We start from the raw sequence: 22,704 nt of genomic DNA, 5'->3' as shown, positions 1-22,704 counted from the left end.
AAACGTTGTCTCCACAGCCAGCGGACTATTTGAGCGGAAGTGAAAATCAGAGCGACCACGTTCGCATTGTATGGTGCGTGCCCAAACGCTGCACGAGGCTCCTCATTTCCCGTGCAGTGCGCGGCAGAGAATCTTCATGAAGAAAGAAGTCCGTGACTGCATGAAAGCAGGCGAAATCACGCGGTAGGGAGGCAGGCAGGCACCCACACTTGGTGGGAGGCATGTGTACGCGCTCCCTGAGCGCTCGCAGCTGGGAAGAGCGGCGTGACGCTGTCTACGGGCAGAGTAGAGACACTGCGCAACACGTCTGCGGTTTCCATTTCGCTACCGATCGTTCCTTACTTTCGTACAAGTCCTCGTATAACACCTATGAGGTAATAGGGTGACAGTACGCAAAGTAGACGTGCGTTTGTGTTCCGCTGTCAGAGACAGTGGAGGTAATTCTTGTAGCGAAGTTAGCAGCACTGAGTTTCTGAGCAATATCCTGAACGTGACACTCCCAAGAAAGCCTTCATCAGCCCTCAATTGTAAGAGTTTTAATTGTTCGACTTCACCGACTGTGTGATCACCTCGGGACAGTACGTTTCCACATTTACTATAGTTCCCTTTAATGAGGTGTATGCATCGCCTTTTGTTGCAATTAGATACTATTCTGTGCTCTGAAAGCCATGTCCTGATCTTACTAACTATCCTATTAGCTACATTATTTATACAACGTTCCTTTTTTTCAAAACAATACTTGTGTCATACGCAAACAGAGGAATTTGTGAATCATCTGCCATGTTGATAGACAGGTCATATCCAGAAACCCAACGGATCCGGAACACAATCCCGTGACAATCGCGAGTCAACATGGCCGCCGTAGTCTGACACTGCGATTCCATGGTCTTTGAACTCTGGTTATCAGATAATAGAACAGATTTTATCTCTTTTACCTCCACTGCTCCTTCTGCTTAAGTAGGATGTTGTGTCATATTTGGGAGGTGTCCATTCTCAATAACCGATATCAATGTCCCTTGGACCTTTATTCTTTTAAGCTGAAGCTCCCAACTTCTGAATCCAGTTTCGCATTTCACTCATTCTATCCCGTAACCAGTTCGGTCACCTGATACGCACTACTACTTCCAGGATCATGTGAAGAGCATACTTAGACGCCGCCATGGAAACATCGCTAGGATTCTGATCCACTCTGAAGCTGTGCGCAAATCCAGGGAGTCGGGCGTATGCGACTTCCGATGATGCGTTGGCACACAATCTGAAGGTACTAGTCGTGGCGAAACTGAAGTACTCTTACTGTAACAAAAGTACATCTGCTTACCCCGACGCTATTTCTACAAAACACTGAATTTTGTTCCTAATTTTTGCTTACCTGCATCCTCTACACATTAAATTTCACCCGTCAGAATCTGGTGTGTAATCGAGTGTAATATTTTTAACTGCTATACGTGTGATACGAATAAAAAAATGGTTCAAATGGCTCTGAGCACTATGGGAATTAAAATGTCAGGTCATGAGTCCCCTAGAACTTAGAACTACTTAAACCTAACTAACCTAAGGTCAACACACATATCCATGCCCGAGGCAGGATCCGAACCTGCGATCGTAGCAGTCGTGCGATTCCGGACTGAAGCGCCTAGAACCGCTCGGCCACAACGGCCGGCGTGATACGAATAGACGGCTCCAACTTTACGATTAACTGTTACGTAGCCCAAACATTCAATTACGTATTACTATATTACACCACACACAATACGTAATCCTCCATTCCGTTCGCTCTCCCCCCTCCCTCCGTAACTCACCATACTACACTATGTGATCAAAAGTATCCGGACACCTGGCTAAAAATGACTTACAAGTTCGTCGCGCCCACCATCGGTAATGCTGGAATTCAATATGGCGTTGCCCCACCCTGAGCTTTGATGACAGCTTCCACTGTCGCAGGCATACGTTCAATTAAGTGCTGGAGAGTGTCTTGGGCAATGGCAGCCCATTGTTCACGGAGTGCTGGACTGAGGAGAGGTATCGATGTCGGTCGGTGAGGCCTGGCATGTAGTCGGCGTTCCAAAACATCCCAAAGGTATTCTGTAGAATTGAGGTCAGGGCTCTGTGCACGCCAGCCCATTACCGGGATGTTATCGTCATGAAACCATTCCACCACAGGCCGTACATTACGAACAGGTGCTCGATCGTGTTGAAGGATGCAGTCGCCATCCCCGAATTGCTATTCAACAGTGGGAAGCAAGAAGGTGCTTAAAACATCAATGTAGGCCTGTGCTGTGATAGTGTCACGCAAAACAAGGAGCGGTGCAAGCCCCCTCCATGAAAAACACGACCACTCCATAACACCACCGCCTCAGAATTTTACTGTTGGCACTACACACGCTGGCAGATGACGTTCGCCGGGCATTCACCATATCCACACCCTGACATCGGATTGCCACATTGTGTACCGTGATTCGTCTCTCCACACAACGTTTTTCCACTGTTCAATCGTCCGATGTTTACTCCCCTTACACCAAGCGAGACGTCGTTTGGCATTTACCGGCGTGATGTGTGGCTTATGAGCAGCCACTCGACCATGAAATCCAAGTTTTCTCACCTCCCGCCTAACCTTCATAGTACTTGCAATGGATCCTGATGCAGTTTGGAATTCGTGTGTGATGGTCTGGATAGATATCTGCCTATTACACATTACGACCCTCTTCAAGTGTCGGCGGTCTCTTGTCAGTCGCCGGCCGCGGTGGTCTAGCGGTTCTAGGCGCTCAGTCCGGAACCGCGCGACTGCTACGGTCGCAGGTTCGAATCCTGCCAAGGGCATGGATGTGTGTGATGTCCTTAGGTTAGTTAGGTTTAAGTAGTTCTAAGTTCTAGGGGACTGATGACCACAGATGTTAAGTCCCATAGTGCTCAGAGCCATTTGAGCCATCTTGTCAGTCAACAGACGAGGTCGGCCTGTACGCTTTTGTGCTGTACGTGTCCCTTCACTGTCACACCGGAAACAGTGGACCTAGGGATGTTTAGGAGTGTGGAGACCTCGCGTACAGACGTACGACACAAGTGACACCCAATCACCTGACCACGTTCGAAGTCCGTGAGTTCCGCGGAGCGCCCCATTCTGATCTCTCACAAGGTCTAATGACTACTGAGGTCGCTGATGTGGAGTACCTGGCAGTAGGTGGCAGTAAAATGCACCTAATATGAAAAACGTATGTTCTGAGGGTGTGTCCGGATACTTTTGATCACATAGTGTATCTCTCTCTCTCTCTATCTATCTATCTATCTCTCTCTCTCTCTCTCTCTCTCTCTCTCTCTCTCTCTCTCTCTCTCTCTCTCGGAGGATATTTGAAGAAATTTGAAGTTAATTTTTAAAGAGTTCGCTTGGCAAAATTTCCTACGTCACATTCTGAGATATCGATGCAGTCACTTTAACCGCGTGGGAATACAGGTCTTTCTTCAAAAGTGGCCAAAAATCGTGGAAATGGACGGAGATGTAAAATTAAATTAATAATTACTCATAAAAGTTGTTTTTGGACACCGTATAAATTTCACTTCAGTTTCGTGGGAACTTAAAGAAATAAATTGCCAGAAACTACTTTCCTACAGACCAAATACTGGGAGGAGGACGGAGCGGCCACGAACAAGATGACGGATCATCTTTAAATTGCTTGGTTCTGGAACATGCAGCAATGTCTAACCCGAAAATGTACATGATGATGATACTTTCCTATTAATCTTCTTACTTTCACAGTTATGTGCTTATATTATCGAGCCACAGTTGGATATTGCTCACTTTCAGGCATTCTTCTTTCCCCACTAGGCCATTGCAATTTGTTTTGTCCTTTAAGAAAATACTTTAGATTGGAATGTTGCACAGTGCCGTCCTGGTAGATGGCTTTCCAGCCCCCCCCCTCCCCCCCCCCCTCCCGGAAACACGTTTCCATAGATTATTCCTGTCGGCTCTTTCATCCAGAATACCCAGTAGACTATCACCACATTTCGTTGACCTTGTCTAGACTAAATGGAAACGTTGCGAAGTGGCCATCTTCGATTTTTATATCCATACCATTTGAAGGCCATTTCCCAGACATGAATGCCTTAAAGTAGTGTGACGCAGTTCTCAAGGCAGTCGAAAAAATCGCCTTTGAAGAAGAAAAGCTTTGGGAACCTTATTAAGTACAAAATATTCCTATAAGATTGTCATGGACATCAACAGCTGAGTGTGCAGTATAAAAGTCTGGTAATTGTGCATCCGTTACTTCGAATTTCGCTAGTGGCAACGATTTTTACTTTTATTTAAACTTCATATTTATAGACAAATAAAAATGTTCAGTAAATATTTAGTAATAATTTCTATTCTATTTGTAACTGTTGGCTGTATGAAAATAAATAAAATTTTTATGTAGACATGCAGAATACCTCACTGTTAAAGAAAAACAGATATCAAGAATAATGTTCAGTCTATAGAAATAAAAAGATTTTTTTCCATTTGATGTTTTGCTCTGTTGCCCAGATTTTATTTATTATGAATATTGGCATTTTCAGGTAGTTAGTAGTCCTCTATACACACATTAAACTCGCTTGTTGCAATTTCTATCTGTAAGTTCGGGTTAATCTCAGGAACTAGTGTACAGATTTTGATGTCGCTTTCATTAATTGATAGACTGATCTGCGAGGAAGTTTTGCACACATTTTTTATAAATATTTCATAGAAATTGGCTGAACGACGATGAATTAAATTTTCCCACCACTCTGAAAATGGTGCCACTGCCGCCTAGTGGGCAGCTCCTCAGAATAGAATCTGGCCGTGCCAGCACGAGCTGCTGCCAGCTTCCCGAATGGTCCGCGGTCCAGGGCGTATCTGACATGGAGGTACAGAGTTAATGTTCATGGGTTTGATGGGAGATGCGGGAAAAGGTTACAGAGGAACTGTAGCTCGCTGTCACTGCCACGAGATGTCACTTCGCTTCAGAGTGAAAATCTCATTCTGGAAACGTCCCCCAGGCTTTGGCTAAGCCATGTCTCCGCAATATCCTTTCTTTCAGGAGTGCTAGTTCTGCAAGGTTCGCAGGAGAGCTTCTGTAAAGTTTGGAAGGTAGGAGACGAGGTACTGGCAGAAGTAAAGCTGTGAGTAGCGGGCGTGAGTCGTGCTTCGGTAGCTCAGTTGGTAGAGCACTTGCCCGCGAAAGGCAAAGGTCCCGAGTTCGAGTCTCGGTCGGGCACACAGTTTTAATCTGCCAGGAAGTTTCATATCAGCGCACACTCCGCTGCAGAGTGAAAATCTCATTCTGGTATCCAAAAAATGTACAGCAAACGATTTTGTGTTAACTTTGTATTATGCGTATTAATTCGTTGTTTATATGTGTCAAAATAAATGAAGGTGCGCAAATATATAAAAAAACTGCCCAAACTTTACGGGCGTATGTAATTCGTTTTAGATAAGCAGCACACTGCGCTGTAGAAAAGAGGGGAACCAGCGCAAGAAGTCTATTAGAGCACATAAAAGGCAAATATGCTTCTCTTTAAACGATTCTGACAGAAAAGTGGAGAACTAGCTGCCTCAGCCCTCATCCGCTTTCCTCACGAAACGTTTTTTTTATGCGAATATATTCGCGCTTTTTTGCCGAAGCGTACCAGAGAGACACTGACGGTGGAACAGAAAGGAGACAGTGATGGTGGGAGAGAGAAAGTGGCAGCGAAAGAGAAATAGGTGAACACAGTAGCCGTGGGGGCCAAGGAGAGAGGAGATATTTATGGTGAGTAACAGACAGTGGCAGTAAAAGAGAAAGAGAGGTGGAAGGAGACAGAAGCAATGGGAGGAAAACAGGGAGAAGACAATGGAGTTTAAGAACACAGATGAGTGGAGACCAAGACCTGGGTAGGTGGGGGGCGAGAGTGGACCTGTCCAGACCAGCGAATTTTGAGGCGTAAGTATGGGGAGGGCGCGTTATGGACAGAAATTTTAAGTACGTGCGTACATTTTTGACCTGCGGAGATATAGTGGACACTGTTGCCGTGGAAAGAAAAAGGAGGCAGTGTGGCAGAATAGACAGTGGCAATGTGATATACTGTAAAGAAGTGGGAAAAAAGGAGACAGTGGGAGAGAGACACACACTCAAGAGCCAAAGAAACTGGTACACCTGCCTAATATCGAGTAGAGCCCCCGTGAGTAAGCAGAAGTGCCACAACATGACGTGGCACGGGCTCGACTAATGTCTCAAGTAGTGCTGGAGAGAATTTTTGTTGAGCAAGGCGTTATTTAAAGAGGAATATATTGGCTTTGTCTGCGCTCCGACAGGAACCATTTCTCCGCTGTTCGCCTACTGTTGCATGTAATCATCGAAAGCCAGGTTCTTTACGTTACATTTACGAGTTACGTCGCATTGCTTTGGAAGCTCATATGTTGGTACCAAGCTCCCAATCTTGTAAGCAAGAAGAAAATGGAAGACGGCCAACTGCGCACGGCCCGATTGTAAGTAACCTGGATACACAACACAAAACGTGGTATTATTATTGTGACAGCACGGTGTACGAAATGACAACAGGCCTGTGGCTCGACTCTTGGCAGGCCATGGAGACGGGGAGCGGCGGCGGGTCGCCGGTGGCGGTGCCGGCGCCGCTGCGTGCCACGGTGTCGGCGCTGGAGCGCGAGGTGCAGAACGCGACGGGCTGCCCGGCGGCCGTGCTGGGGCTGGCCGCCGTCTTCATGGCGCTGGTGGACGCCGCCGTCGCCAGGAACGTGACGGGCAGCGAGCGCGCCGCGCGACGCCGGCCCCCGGCCGCGCCCGCGCCGCCCCCGGACGCCCCCTACGACTTCATCATCGTGGGCGGCGGCACCGCCGGCTGCGTGCTCGCCAACCGCCTCTCCGAGGTGCCTGACTGGAAGGTCAGTCGCGGCCGCCACCGCCGCGCCGTGCTGCTCTCCGACACTCACTTAACCCTCGACTCTCTGAAGAGTCCAGCTCCCGTGTACCGGGTTTTTGTAATTAAACTGTGTTCCGAGTGCTGCAATGCACGTTGTACACTACTGGCCATTAAAATTGCTACACCGAGAAGAAATACAGATGATAAACGGGTATTCATTGGACAAATATATTATACTAGAACTGACATGTGATTACATTTTCACGCAATTTGGGTGCAGAGATCCTGAGAAATCAGTACCCAGAACAACCACTTCTGGCCGTAATAACGGCCTTCATACGCCTGGGCATTGAGTCAAACAGAGCTTGGATGACGTGTACAGGTACAGCTGCCCATGCAACTTCAACACCATACCACAGTTCATAATGAGTAGTGACTGGCGTATTGTGACGAGCCAGTTGCTCGGCCACCATTGACCAGACGTTTTCAATTGGTGAGAGATCTGGAGAATGTGCTGGCCAGGGCAGCAGTCGAACATTTTCTGTATCCAGAGAGGCCCGTACAGGACCTGCAACATGCGGTCGTGCATTATCCTGCTGAAATGTAGGGTTTCGCAGGGATCGAATGAAGGGTAGAGCAACGGGTCATAACACATCTGAAATGTAACGTCCGCTGTTCAAAGTGCCGTCAATGCGAACAAGAGGTGACCGAGACGTGTAACCAGTGGCACCCCATACCATCGCGCCGGGTGATACGCCAGTATGGCGATGACGAATACACGCTTCCAATGTGCGTTCACCGCGATGTCGCCAGACGCGGATGCGACCATCATGATGCTGTAAACAGAACCTGGGTTCATCCAAAAAAATGACGTTTTGCCATTCGTCCACCCAGGTTCGTCGTTGTATACACCATCGCAGGCGCTCCTGACTGTGATGCAGCGTCAAGGGTAACTGCAGCCATGGTCTCCGAGCTGATAGTCCATGCTGTTGCAAACGTCGTCGAACTGTTCGCGCAGATGGTTGTTGTCTTGCAAACGTCCCCATCTGTTGACTCAGGGATCGAGACGTGGCTGCACGATCCGTTACAGCCATGCGGATAATATGCCTGTCATCTCGACTGCTAGTGATACGAGGCCGTTGGGATCCAGCACGGCGTTCCGTATTACCCTCCTGAACCCACCGATTCCATATTCTGATAACAGTCATTGGATCTCGACCAACGCGAGCAGCAACGTCGCGATACGATAAACCGCAATCGCGATAGGCTACAATCCGACCTTTATCAAAGTCGGAAACGTGATGGTACGCATTTCTCCTCCTTACACGAGGCATCGCAACAACGTTTCACCAGGCAACGCCGGTCAACTGCTGATTGTGTATGAGAAATCGGTTGGAAACTTTCCTCATGTCAGCACGTTGTAGGTGTCGCCAACTTTGTGTGAATGCTGTGAAAAGCTAATCGTTTGCATATCACAGCATCTTTTTCCTGTCGGTTAAATTTCGCGTCTGTAGCACGTCATCTTCGTGGTGTACCAATTTTAATGGCCAGTAGTGTATACATCGAAGTACGCTGCAATATCGTAGGAATGTCCATTAATCGGTGCGCTAGCGGAGTATGCTGGGAAAATAATAGTTCCAATTTCTGCCAACAAGTGAAATCTGGCGCTGGAAGCACTCACAACATGGTGGAGGAATGATCAAACACCTGTTAAAAGTGATTCTGGCGTGTTTATTGGGATATTTTCACATGTTACATGCGCTCAGTACGATCTTCCGAATGAGCAACAGGCTGCATCTGTAACACGGAATTTCCAGTGGAAAAAAACAGAGCAATATGTCATGTCATCCTGCGATCTCCTTTAGATCAGGAAGAGGCAGGATACATGCCTGATAGACACGACCTGTCACATGTCCCTACAACCGGAAGTCATATATGGGTTAGGGTCGGGGGATGAAGAAGACCACACATTTTGAAACTGGCTAGAAATTATGCAGTCGTTGCGAAACATTGGTCGAAGCATGAATTTCACCTGGCAACCGACATGTGGTGTTGCCCTATCTTGCACGAAAATAGTGGTGTGGAACAGTGGCATTCTTGCAAGGCTGGAATCAACATGTTGCAAAAGGCGGTCCTCGCAATGTGCGTATGTCACTGTACAGCTAGCTGGCCCGCGAGGTGTCGCTAATGTGCGTATGTCACTGTACAGCTAGCTGGCCCGCGAGGTGTCGCTTCCTCGAAGAGAAACTGACCGAGAATGAAGGAGCTTGTGAAACACCACCACACGGTCACAACATAACTCGGTTGCAGCGGATATTCCTGCACACAATGTGGCGGAATAGAACCCCATATGCGACAGTTCAGAGCATTCACAGCAACATGCACAGTAAAATGTACCTTGTCCATGCGAAGATTCCATGCATGCATATTCTTAATCTTCTTGGATTACCAGTGTAAAATGCGCCGCAATATCTCTTGAACTGTTGACCAGGGGAGAGACACTCCTGTGACACATCTCGAGTAGTGATGGGTGCAGAATTGGGGCCATGTGCTGCACGGTCGGCTACAGCTAGAGAAACTTCATCAACAGTGCCATGGGAACGGGCCGCCGCCTCCCCCTCCCTGCTGCACCGCCCCATTCACCTGTCCCTTCTAATTTCGTCATAATATTGTTTAGCCCATTGGCTGGCGTGGGACCTCTTCGCAGCTGTTTCGATCGGCGATACTCCCACCATGCAGCGACGCTACTGCTGCTGTTCTGATCAAACTACTTTGCCAGGAGTACACAGTCTTTCTTCTAAACAGCCACTGCATATGATACGCACAACTTCAACTTCGTCAATTGTTTACACCAACAGTCATTTCACTAAAGAAATCAACATCCGTCACCGAGAGACAACCAGCATATTGACGTCAAAACAGAAGCATTTCACGTTATGTCTGCTTACAGCGCCGTATTTCGACGTGGTAGCATTAAGCAAACTTTTTTTCCCAGTATACCTGCGATCGCCCCGGCTAATAAGCATACCTACGATGAGTCAGCTTCCTACAACGTATACAGCCCGCACTGCCGCACTCTCAGCGTCGTCAGTTTAATTACAACCACTCGGTATTAAATGGGTACAAACGTTTGATTACTTCACACATCTGTTAATATGTTAATATTTGATGTCAATCACGTAAACGACAAATAGTTTAGAAAAGGTGTGAAATTACGTCCAAAGTCTGATGGAACAGTGGATGAGTATAATCCGTTTAATTTGCGCTCTTCTTTTTCGCGCATCTCATTGTTTATGGCGTCATGTCTCCTGGACCATGGGTCGTACAACATAATGTTCCACGCACACTGAATGATGTACGTGAATACTCTCTACAAACTGTGTTGCGAATAGGGTGGGCAGTAAAGAAATAATAAATTAAAACGCCATGTCTAATGCCGAAGTTTTACTGCATGAACAGCGAAACTGTGGTAATCAATAACCTTTTTTTCCTTTCATCAGTTCGTGGAAGCTGTCGGCGAGAAAAAATTTCGTAGACGATAAAAATTGTGCGTACAGTCTGGGTCATTTGTGCGCTGTGGTTAGCCTCTTTCAAGATACCTACAAAGTTCCTACCCGTAACAGTTGTTTACAATGTTAAACTTTCAACTTAATGATTAGATTATGACAGCAGTTTAAGTTTCTAAATTCGGTCGATAATTATTTGAAATATACAGAATCAAATTTTCACTGTCCCTGGAAGCCGTTACGACGCGCAGTCTGTAACAGCTATTGGCTGCCATGAAGCGGGTTAGACACAGGAAGCGCAGACGCTCCGTTAGCGTACCTCATCCCCCTCCTTTCTTAGGAAACAGTGCGTGCAAAATTGTCCTGCTGAAATGTGTTTAACGTAATTAAAACTTCAGATTTTCAAGTCGGAAGTTGGTACAAATTCAGTGTCAGAAAGAGTGCTGAAAACCGAAGAAATAAGAATCAGTATGTTGCACTGATTTAATGACATTATCAAAAACAACTTTTCTTGCGCTGATGGCTGGAACAACTCTTGAGGGATTCAGTAATTTTGTAAAACATGGACGAGCTTAAACATACATTTTTAATATAAATAGAGAAAAACTACAAACAGACACTTTTTAAAAATAGATATGTACTTCATAAACCGGCTTTCGAACATTTTCATGCCCATCGTCAGATGGTGCACAAAAGGTCACATGACTATTTCAAAGCGTAATGCTGGGTGCTGGCTATGTGACAAGAAAATGGAACATGCTTTAACGTATCACCATGAAAATTGTTCACATGCCGATTGTATCCTAAAATGAATTCTGAACTTACTGCGAATAGTATTGGCGGCTTTTGTTATTAATATCCATCTATTAGCTTCGATTGTCAAAGAAAGTTGGTTATACATCACTCACTTTTCACAGGATATGCACAACTCGTGTATACCGTAGTCACGAAAGTTTGTCAGCATCCTGCATGTGCTATACAACTGTTGCTTATCACAAATTTCTTCATACGAAGATACGGCACACTTTGCTCAGAGACGTTACTTGTTTTTGTCTGCGCGTAATATAGTCGATGTATGGACAAATACCTGAACAAAGCCATCACTGGGGTACATCTTGCCCATCACAATCTTTCTGCAAACAGCACAGAACAGAAATTCCAAATACTTCACTTTGCCAACAAAGGCACGATGATTGATTGACCTTCTTGAAGAAACTGAAATCCTTATCAGCAGAAATACACCATCTGACTGCCTACTCGACGATCAGACTCAACTGCACGCATGTTCGAAGAAACATTAACAACACACAATATCGTACTTACCCGCGATACAGGCAGCGAGTTTCAATTAAAGTGTCCTCCCTTGTACAGGAATTACATACTGTGCGTACGAGTACACGTTGTGACGCAGGAACGACGACGTACGGAAGTCTCGATCTGGCAGTGAATCGTGCACGGGTAGCCAAAACGAGCAAGGAGACGGCTCGCGTAAAGAAGAAAATCCGGGTTCGAGTCCTGGCGCGGCACACAGTTTCACAGACGTCATTCCTTCATACAGCTGACGGTTGTTCGTACTCGCAACTGCGAATGCATTTCACGTACTTCGTAGCAGCTGTAGTCGCCGCAGTGCCTGTTGCTTCGCATATGCAAGCTTGTCCGAAGGAAGGCTGCATCGTTCTTTTTAACAACACGGGCCATGCAATATCGTACTTTCGATCTTGTTGCACGCAAGTTCGTCACATGTCTCTGAGCGCTGTAATTTCCCAGAACAGGAGCCAATCTTTTTCAGAATTCGGGCTTTTTTCATCTGTTGCATTGTTTCTTTAACTTCTTAAAGTCAAGGAGTTAACATTTGTCCTTTTCTCCCAATTAACCGATCAGGAAAAATTTCAGTGAAGTACATCTGGTGACTAAGGAACAATAACTCGGTCATAACATGACGAAAGGAAACAAAGCAGTTTATTTGAAAACAATACAACATATCCAGTTTTGTAATTTAAACAATTAAATGAGAAAATACTCTTACTACTTTAAGTAAACGGCAAGAAAAATTTTCTCAACACAATGTAAGACGCACTTTTTCATTTGACAAAATTTGTTTCATTTCCTTAAATGATAAAATGATCAGTGCCAGAAACGGTGTTACGATGATATCAAAGAATCAGTGTATCACATCGAAATATTTTTACGACATTCTGAAACTGACCAAGGATTCTTGAAGATTGTGGGCAACGGAAGGTTAGCAATTTACTTTGACCCTGTTTACAACGTTTTAAAAAAAAGGGACGAGGTAGGCGTGCCTAGAAGAGTCGGTACAGTCTCGTCAGTAACGACATTACGAGCAGTCAACGAATAGAATCGTGATTCGTCTATGACACGCTAAAAATTCTTCATTACTTGCAGATTGTTTTCTGAAAATTCCAGGTACAACGTCACTTATCCATAGATCCCGTAAATTACACAAATCTAATACTAAGAAGTCAAAACTGTTGGCTGCTCAAGGATTCGAAAACGGTATCCCTGTTTTCCCCGCGCAGTGCGCTACCAGTTCTGGCACCCAATCGCGCCTCATCAACCACTCATTCAGAGCTTGATCTTGTCGCTGGTATGACTGGTAGAGAAAGGTAGCGATCTGGCTTTTAACCTCATCGGGTTCCCAGTTTAGTCTCTCTCTGTACATTCTGTACCGTACCGATGTTGTACTGCTTGACAAAGAAACACGACTGCTATAGACTGTACACATTTTTTCCCACAACACATAGGAAGACTTCAATATATCTATTGTGGTAGGGAAGTGCAGAAACTTTAAAGTGAAAATAATTGAAAAAACTCTATGTTGAAAATGGAGAATGTGAACTGTCTTGGAACATCCTAGCAAGTTGTAACTGTATATCCCATCGGGGTTCGAACCAAGAATTCTGCCTTTCGCGGGATATGCTCTTACCGACTAAGGTATCCAGAACATTCATTGCGCACAGAAGAATAGGTTCCATGTCAGAGTCCTTTTCAGGAACTCAGTTTTAATCTGCCAGGAAATGTAACAATATTGTACACTCTTCTGCAAAGCAAAAGTTTCATTTTATAATAAAGGTTTTCATTCACTGCTTCTCGTAGTACCTCAAAAATTAATGAGAATGCCGTCATTGGAGCCAGTTTCACAAATAACCGCTGACACTGAATATAACACTATTAATTTTTATTCTAACCGATAAAAAGATAATTTAGCCTGGCCCGTTAGAAATCTTGTACAGTTTTGGTATGCTCAAAAAGGAGCCGAACGTTTGAATTACCGCGCCAGCATATCAAAGCGCGGCACTCCGGTCGGTGGCGCCGCGTAGTGGCATCCGTGAGAAGCTGGTTGCCTCGCCCGCTGCCAACGCAGTGGCGGAGGAGCGAAGTTGTCTTCCCGAACAGCAGCGATTATTGAGAAATGAAGACTTGAAGGGGAATGCACCGATGCGAAGTTCTGTGTCTAAGAGGAAGAGAGGAACGCAAAAACTTCGAAGCATCAGTGAAATGGCTGATGTTCCGGTTTCAGACCTGCGTAAAATTTGTTATCATAGCTGCTGATAATCCAGCAGGGGAAGAGTGTGGTGACACCAGTCAACGTATTTTGGACAAATAAGCACGAAAGCATGCTCAAAGCATAATAAGAAGAAATAAAATTATGGTATACAACGTAGAAGGAAGAGCACAGGAGTCACAGTGAGTGGCAAAAGCGTCCGAAAAATAAAAAATCCTTCTAAATTCCTCCAAATGTGGTATCTCTATTTACGAACAGAAACAATGTTTTCAAAGAGAGCCGCATTCCAAAAAAAAAAAACATGAATAATACTGCAGAAACAATTCGTTGTCCCAGGTCCCCGTCTCACACGATTTACCACCGGTAGAAGCAAGTGCGGCCACTATAAAAGTGCACTGTGGTCAGACGGATGAACAGACAACACAAGGGAGGCAGAATAGGGATCCTCATTCCGCCAACGAATATGTCATTAGCCCATCCTCGGGTTGTGAAGGAAATCGAACACGTCTTTACAAAAGAACCATCCCAGCATTTGCCTTACGCCATTTAGGGAAGGAAATGTAAATCTAAATTTGGATGGCGGGAGGGGGATTTCAACCGCCGTATACCTAAACGCTGGAAAGGATCATCGCCAATGCAACACATTATCACAGGCTGCGTTTTGTAGGGCTTCGTATAAAGGTAAAATCACCTTTAGGAAAGGAGGCTCAAATTATTTCCTAATAAATTTTGTTTCTCAAAGTGTTGCATCGCTCCTACTGCCGTATCGTAAATCAATAAACTAATGTAATCAAGTTTCTTTTTGCACAGACCTAGTAAGTATTCGTCAAAAGATTAATTACTCTAGTTTGTATAGAGCGGAAAATCGAATCAGAATGTTAACTTATAAATTTGTGTGTCGATGAAATTATTTGTGCACAAGAAATGGCACAACAAGATTGTGCCATAAAAGTTTATATTCGGGTAGGAATTTTTTTTAAATTCAGGATATGCTGCACATGAATCGAACGGATATATTAGTCTTGTGCAACGCATCTTCAGTACGGGCTGTGATTACAGTGATCAACAATACGACTGATGCAATGATGTGCGACCCACAGATGTTCCCTTAGGTTCAGGTCGGGATTCTGACCAGGCCAGACCATTTCATTAATGTTATTCTCCACAAACCATTACTCAGAGATGCTGCTTTATGACAGGATGCTTTCTCATGCTGATACAGTCATTGTCTGCGACCTGTTTCTCTACTGAACACAGTGCACAAATGTCCGCCTGCTTAGTTGGGTGGTAGCGTGCTCGCCTTCCGTGCAAGCGGGCCCGGGTTCGATGCCCGACCGGGTTGGAGACTTTCTCCGCTCGTGGGCTGGGTGTTGTGTTGTCCGCATCACCATTTCATCCTCATCACTGGCGCGCAAGTCGCCCAGTGTGGCGCCGACTGAAATAAGACTCGCACTTGGCGGTCGAACCTTCCCGGATGGGGCCTCCAGGCCAATTCTGCAAAATATATTCACATCCTTCAACATCTTAAGAGCTGTAAAGGGATAACAGCATAACCACGAAAAACATCCCCGAATCGTAGCACCACCTCCCCTGTACTACACTGTTCGCACATATACAGGGTGGTCCATTGATAGCGTTCGGGCCAAATATTTCACGAAATAAGCATCAAACGAAAAAAACTACAAATAACGAAACTCGTCTAGCTTGAAGGGAAAAGCCAGATGGCGCTATGGTTGGCCCGCTAGATGGCGCTGCCATAGGTCAAACGAATATCAACTGCGTTTTTTAAAAATAGGAACCCCATTTTTTATTACATATTCGTGTAGTACGTAAAGAAATATGAATGTTTTAGTTGGACCACTTGTTTCGGTGTGTGATAGGTGGCGCTGTAATAGTCACAAACGTGTAAGTACGTGGTATCACCTAACATTCCGCCAGTGCGGACGGTATTTGCTTCGAGATACATTACCCGTGTTATAACGGACCGTTTGATGTATGGCTATTGTGATCAAAACTGCCGAACTGGCGTGAGCTACGTATGCTGCTCGGTATCCTGGACGACATCATCCAAGTGTCCGGATCGTTCGCCGGATAGTTACGGTATTTAAGGAAACAGGAAGTGTTCAGCCACATGCGAAATGTCAACCACGACCCACAAGAAATGATGATGCCGAAGTAGGTGTTTTAGCTGCTGTCGCGGCTAATCCGCATATTAAGAGCAGACAAATTGCGCAAGAATCAGAATCAAAAACGTCGGTGTTGTGAATGCTACATCAACATCTATTGCACCCGTACCATATTTCTATGCAACAGAAATTGCATGACGACGACTTTGAACGTCGTGTACAGTTCTGCCACTGAGCACAAGAGAAATTGGGCAATGACAGATTTTGTTCACGCGTTCTATTTAGTGACGAAGCGTCATTCACCAACAGCGGTAACGGAAACCGGCATAATATGCACTACTGGCCAACAAAAAATCCACGATGGCTGCGACAAGTGGAACATCAGAGACCCTGGCGGGTTAATGTATGGTGCGGCATTATAGGAGGAAGGATAATTGGCCCCCATTTTATCGATGGCAATCTAAATGCTCCAATGTATGCTGATTTCCTACGTGATGTTCTACCGTTGTTACTACAAGATGTTTCACTGCATGACAGAACGGCGATGTACTTCCAACATGATGGATGTCCGGCACATAGCTCGCGTGCGGTTGAAGCGGCATTGAATAGCATATATCATGACAGATGGATTGGTCGTCGAAGCACGATACAATAGCCCGCACGTTCACCGGATCTGGCGTCCCCGGATTTCTTTTTGTGGGGAAAGTTGAACGATATTTTCTATCGTGATCCACCGACAACGCCTGACAACATGTGCGAACATTACGGAAGGCGAACTACTCGCTGTTGAGAGGAATGTCGTTACACGTATTGCCAAATGCATTGAGGTTGACGGACATCATTTTGAGCATTTATTGCATTAATGTGGTATTTACAGGTAGTCACGCTGTAACAGCATGCGTTCTCAGAAATGATAAGTTCACAAAGGTACATCTATCACATTGGAACAACCGAAATAAAATGTTCAAACGTATCTACGTTCTGTATTTTATTTTAAGAAACCTACCTATTACCAACTGTTCGTTTAAAATTGTGAGCCATATGTTTGTGACTATTACAGCGCCATCTATCACAAAGCGGAAAAAGTGGTCCAACTAAAACATTCATATTTCTTTACGCACTACACGAATATGTAATAAAAAATGGGGGTTCCTATTTTAAAAAAACGCAGGTGATATCCGTTTGGCCTATGGTAGCGCCTTCCAGCGGGCCAACAAAAGCGCTATCTGGTTTCCCCCTTCAAGATAGACGAGTTTCGTTCTTTGTAGTTTTTTTGTTTGACGCTTATTTCGTGAGATATTTGACCCTGTCACGATCAATGGACCACCCTGTATATAATGACAGGTATTGTTCTGCAGGCATTCGCCCAATCGAAATCCTTCCATGCGACAGGGTGCAGGTGATTCTTCAGTGCAGATCATTCGTTTGCAGTCATCCACTGTCCAGTGCGTTGCTCTTCGCACTACCTCGAGCGTTGCTTAGTACTGACCGGGGAAATGTGTGGCTTATGAGGAGCTGCTAGAGCACAGCATCCCACTGTTCAACTCCCTATGCACAGTCACTGGGCCGGCTGAACTGCTGGCTTCACTTCGCAACTCACGAGTGATTCCTTCCGCTGTCTTCGTGCGATTTTTTACAACCACTGACCGAAATGCTCGATCGTCCATGTCCGGCACTAATGTGATGACTGTCTGATTTTGGTTTAGCTCTGGTTGTTCCTTCGCGTTTCCACTTCACAATCACGTCACCGTTAGGCTGAAATGCCCTTGGTGAATATTTTATTCAAGATGATGATGATGATGGTGGTGATGATGTTGGTTGGTGGCCGCTCAACATCGTGGTGATCAGCGCCCGTACAAATTCACAATCTTCCCAGTGCCAATCTCGCCAATTCCCGAATGATGACGAGTTGATGAGGACAACACCCAGTCCCCGGGCGGAGAAAATCCCCGATCCGGCCGGTTTCAAATGGCTGTAAGCACTATGGGACTTAACATCTGAGGTCATCAGTCCCCTAGACTTAGAACTACTTAAACCTAACTAACCTAAGGACATCACACACATCCATGCCCGCAGCAGGCGGTTCTGGACTGAAGCGCCTAGAACTGCCCAGCGATCCGGCCGGGGATCGAACCCGGGACCCTGTGGCCCAGAGGCAGCAACGCTATATTTTATTCAAGTGACATCCAATGCCTGGACCACGTTGTAAATCACTGAGCCCTCCTGACCGAGCCATTCTCCTATTTCTGATTCTGCATTGACAACAGAATAGTCCCCACCTTATTTTATGCGGGCTGTCAGCAAGTAATTCATCTACTACTAAATCTACATCCATACTCCGCAAGCCACCTGACGGTGTGTGGCGGAGGGTACCTTGAGTACCCTTACCGATTCTTCCTTGTATTCCAGTCTCGTATTGTTCGTGGAAAGAAGGATTGTCGGTATGCCTCTGTGTGGGCTCTGATCTCTCTGATTTTATCCTCATTGTCTCTTCGCGAGATATACGTAGGACGGAGCAATATACTGTTTCACTCCTCGGTGAAGGCATGTTCTCGAAACTTCAACAAAAGCCCGTACCGAGCTAATGAGCGTCTCTCCTGCAGAGTCTTCCACTGGAGTTTATCTATCATCTCCGTAACGCTTTCGCGATTACTAAATGATCCTGTAATGAAGCGCGCTGCTCTCCGTTGGATCTTCTCTCTCTCTTCTATCAACCCTATCTGGTACGGATCCCACACTACTGAGCAGTATTCAAGCAGTGGGCGAACAAGCGTACTGTAACCTACTTCCTTTGTTTTCGGGTTGCATTTCCTTAGGATTCTTCCAATGAATCTCAGTCTGGCATCTGCTTTACCGATGATCAACTTTATATGATCATTCCATTTTAAATCACTCCTAATGCGTACTCCCAGATAATTTATGGAATTAACTGCTTCCAGTTGCTGACCTGCTATATTGTAGCTAAATGATAAAGGATCTTTCTTTCTATGTATTCGCAGCACATTACACTTGTCTACATTGAGATTCAATTGCCATTCCCTGCACCAGGCGTCAATTCGCTGCAGATCGTTCTGCATTTCAGTACAATTTTCCATTGTTACAACCTCTCGATATTCCACAGCATCATCCGCAAAAAGCCTCAGTGAACTTCCAATTTCATCCACCAGGTCATTTATGTATATTGTGAACAGCAACGGTCCTACGACACTCCCCTGCTGCACACCTGAAATCACTCTTACTTCGGGAGATTTCTCTCCATTGAGAATGACATGCTGCGTTCTGTTATCTAGGAACTCTTCAATCCAATCACACAATTAGTCTGATAGTCCATATACTCTTACTTTGTTCACTAAACGACTGTGTAATTAATGCAACACTTTTTTTTCTGAAAGCAGGTTGGTTTTATTCAGGATTGCAATACACCATATCCTTCCCCAGTCTTTTGGTTGTAAAACCCTATTTTTCAACTTAGCCTCCACGCCACTTCACTAGGAGGTTCTGCATGGTACCACTCTACAGGTGCGTGTTACAACTACTGGACGAAAAATATAGCAACTTTCTATCGATTGCACTGGCTGTAGGCATATTTATGCCTTTTTCATAGTCCGCGGAAAACACTTCAGTCGATCACCACAACCGCCTGATGTCGAGCTGTAGGTTTTCCAGCGCCGCCGCTCCAGACGCTAGCGCGACTGACGCCGTCGTCGACGTGTTCTGCGCGGCAGGTGCTGGTGCTGGAGGCTGGAGGCGAGGAGCCGTACGAGGCGCTGGTGCCGCCGTTCGCGCCGCTGCTGGAGAACACGTCGGACTGGGGGCTGCGCAGCGCCGGGGGCGGCCGCGCGTGCGGCGGGGGCGGCTGCGCCTGGCCGCGGGGGCGGGGGCTCGGCGGCTCCAGCGTGCTGGGCGCCGGCATGTACGCGCGCGGCTTCCCGCAGGACTACGACCGCTGGGCAGAGCACGGCAACCCCGGCTGGGGCTACGAGGACGCGCTCAAGTACTTCCTGCGCTCCGAGGACAACCTGGACGCCGACGTGGCCGCCGACGGCCGCCACCACGCCAGGGGCGGCCCGCTGCCCGTGCAGAGGTGCGTCTCCTAACTCCTCAGGCCGCGCGTCCGCCAGCAAGCAGCTTCCGCAGGTGCAAGCACTTTTCTTCTGCGAGTCGCTCGGGCAAGCTAATGTCAGAAAGCTGCCACAAGTAGCCTATTTGCAGTAGTGTCGGGAGGTAGGCAACTGAAAGTTTACAGTGTCAAAACTGGAGCACACACGGGTGTTGTTGCATTATAATTATTGAAGAAAAATTATGACTATAGAACAACGTTATGAAGAACAGAGACGTGTAGGTCAGGAAATGGATACAGAGGCGACCGGGGTCGAATCCAGGACGTTATTCGATGGGGTGGAGAGGGGGAGGGGGGGCTGAGTTCGTAGAACATCTGTCTTACTCTACTGTGTCTCTACATTAAACAATAGTGTCTCCTCAATCTGTACTGCTATATAAATGCAAGTCGTTGTTAAACGCTGTTAACAAAAATCACTAAAAGTATTTCACTGTTTACTTAATATGCCTATACGATATAATAATGGTTCGAACGGACACAGGCTTCATATATATTTGTATAGGAACTTTTACGCCATACTATAATTATCATTCGAAAGGGCTTAGGCTATATATTTTTTCTTATATACATGTAGATAATAATACTTAAAGAGCAAACACTGTTAGAAAAAAATGTTTACACCATACTCTAATACACATTTAGACGGACACACGCAACATAGTTTTTCAATATGTAAGGTACACACACTATATATACACTTTCCCGCAGTCAGTTTTAACAGAAAACCTGTACATTATTGTTAAATAAATAGCACTATCACCGTCAGAGGGTGGTACGGGACTACAAGTCCCACCGCCTCACCTCCAAAGTGAATTGCAGTGACGGAGTCACTGCCCTGTGGAAATTTACTGCCTCACCAACACAGTTAGACCGCAATAGACCGGTGATGCTGTATTGTAACATATCACCCCGGACTACAAGTCCATTAAAAAAAATACAGGGCGTTACAAAAAGGTACGGCCAAACTTTCAGGAAACATTTCTCACACACAAATAAAGAAAAGATGTTATGTGGACACGTGTCCGAAAACGCTTACTTTCCATGTTAGAGCTCATTTTAGTTTCGTCAGTATGTACTGTACTTCCTCGATTCACCGCCAGTTGGCCCAATTGAAGGAAGGTAATGTTGACTTCGGTGCTTGTATTGACATGCGACTCATTGCTCTACAGCACATCAGTACGTAGCATCAACAGGTTAGTGTTCATCACGAACGTGGTTTTGCAGTCAGTGCAATGTTTACAAATGCGGAGTCGGCAGATGCCCATGTGATGTATGGATTAGCACGGGGCAATAGCCGTGGCGCGGTACGTTTGTATCGAGACAGATTTCCAGAACGAAGGTGTCCCGACAGGAAGACGTTCAAAGCAATTGATCGGCGTCTTAGGGAGCACGGAACATTCCAGCCTACGACTCGCGACTGGGGAAGACCTAGAACGACGAGGACACCTGCAATGGACGAGGAAATTCTTCGTGCAGTTGACGATAACCCTAATGTCAGCGTCAGAGACGTTGCTGCTGTACAAGGTAACGTTGACCACGTCACTGTATGGAGAGTGCTACCGGAGAACCAGATGTTTCCGTACCGTGTACAGCGTGTGCAGGCACTATCAGCAGCTGATTGGTCTCCACGGGTACACTTCTGCGAATGGTTCATCCAACAATGTGTCAATCCTTATTTCAGTGTAAATGTTCTCTTTACGGATGAGGCTTCGTTCCAAAGTGATCAAATTGCAAATTTTCACAATCAACATGTGTGGGCTGACGAGAATCCGCACGCAATTGTGCAATCACGTGATCAACACAGATTTTCTGTGAACCTTTGGGCAGGCATTGTTAGTGATGTCTTGATTTGGCCCCATGATCTTCCACCTACGCTCAATGGAGCGCGTTATCATGATTTCATACGGGATACTCTACCTGTGCTGCTAGAACATGTGCCTTTACAAGTACGACACAACATGTGGTTCATGCACGATGGAGCTCCTGCACATTTCACTCGAAGTGTTCGTACGCTTCTTAACAACAGATTCGGTGACCGATGTATTGGTAGAGGCGGACCAATTCCATGGCCTCCACGCTCTCCTGACCTCAACCCTCTTGACTTTCATTTATGGGGGCATTTGAAAGCTCTTGGCTACGCAACCCCGGTACCAAATGTAGAGACTCTTCATGCTCGCATTGTGGATGGCTGTGATACAATACGCCATTCTCCAGGGCTGCATCAGCGCATCAGGGATTCCATGCGACGGAGGGTGGATGCATGTATCCTCGCTAACCGAGGACATTTTGAACATTTCCTGTAACAAAGTGTTTGACGTCACGCTGGTACGTTCTGTTGCTGTGTGTTTCCATTCCATGATGAATGTGATTTGAAGAGAAGTAATAAAATGAGCTCTAACATGGAAAGTAAGCGTTTCCGGACACATGTCCACGTAACATATTTTCTTTCTTTGTGTGTGAGGAATGTTTCCTAAAAGTTTGGTCGTACCTTTTTGTAACACCCTGTATGGTCTACGTCAGTGTGTATGTTTATTAGAGTACCGTGTGTAAAAATTTGAAGTATACATT

General features: G+C 45.9%; 1 protein-coding gene across 1 annotated transcript in view; it reads left to right on the top strand.

Annotated features, from left to right (window-relative positions):
* LOC124545961 overlaps positions 1-22,704 on the top strand; it is a 252,720-nt gene that overhangs the window by 179,208 nt on the left and 50,808 nt on the right. The window contains exons 10-11 of the mRNA XM_047124926.1: positions 6,656-6,883; positions 19,742-20,100. Of these exons, the coding sequence (XP_046980882.1) occupies positions 6,656-6,883; positions 19,742-20,100 (587 nt within the window). The remainder of the gene's footprint in view (positions 1-6,655; positions 6,884-19,741; positions 20,101-22,704) is intronic.

Source organism: Schistocerca americana, chromosome 8 (genome assembly GCF_021461395.2).
Source record: "Schistocerca americana isolate TAMUIC-IGC-003095 chromosome 8, iqSchAmer2.1, whole genome shotgun sequence".
In the NCBI taxonomy this organism is placed as follows: Eukaryota; Metazoa; Arthropoda; class Insecta; order Orthoptera; family Acrididae; genus Schistocerca; species Schistocerca americana.
Note: the sequence above shows the minus strand (reverse complement) of the source record. Positions and strands in the feature narration are given on the sequence as shown.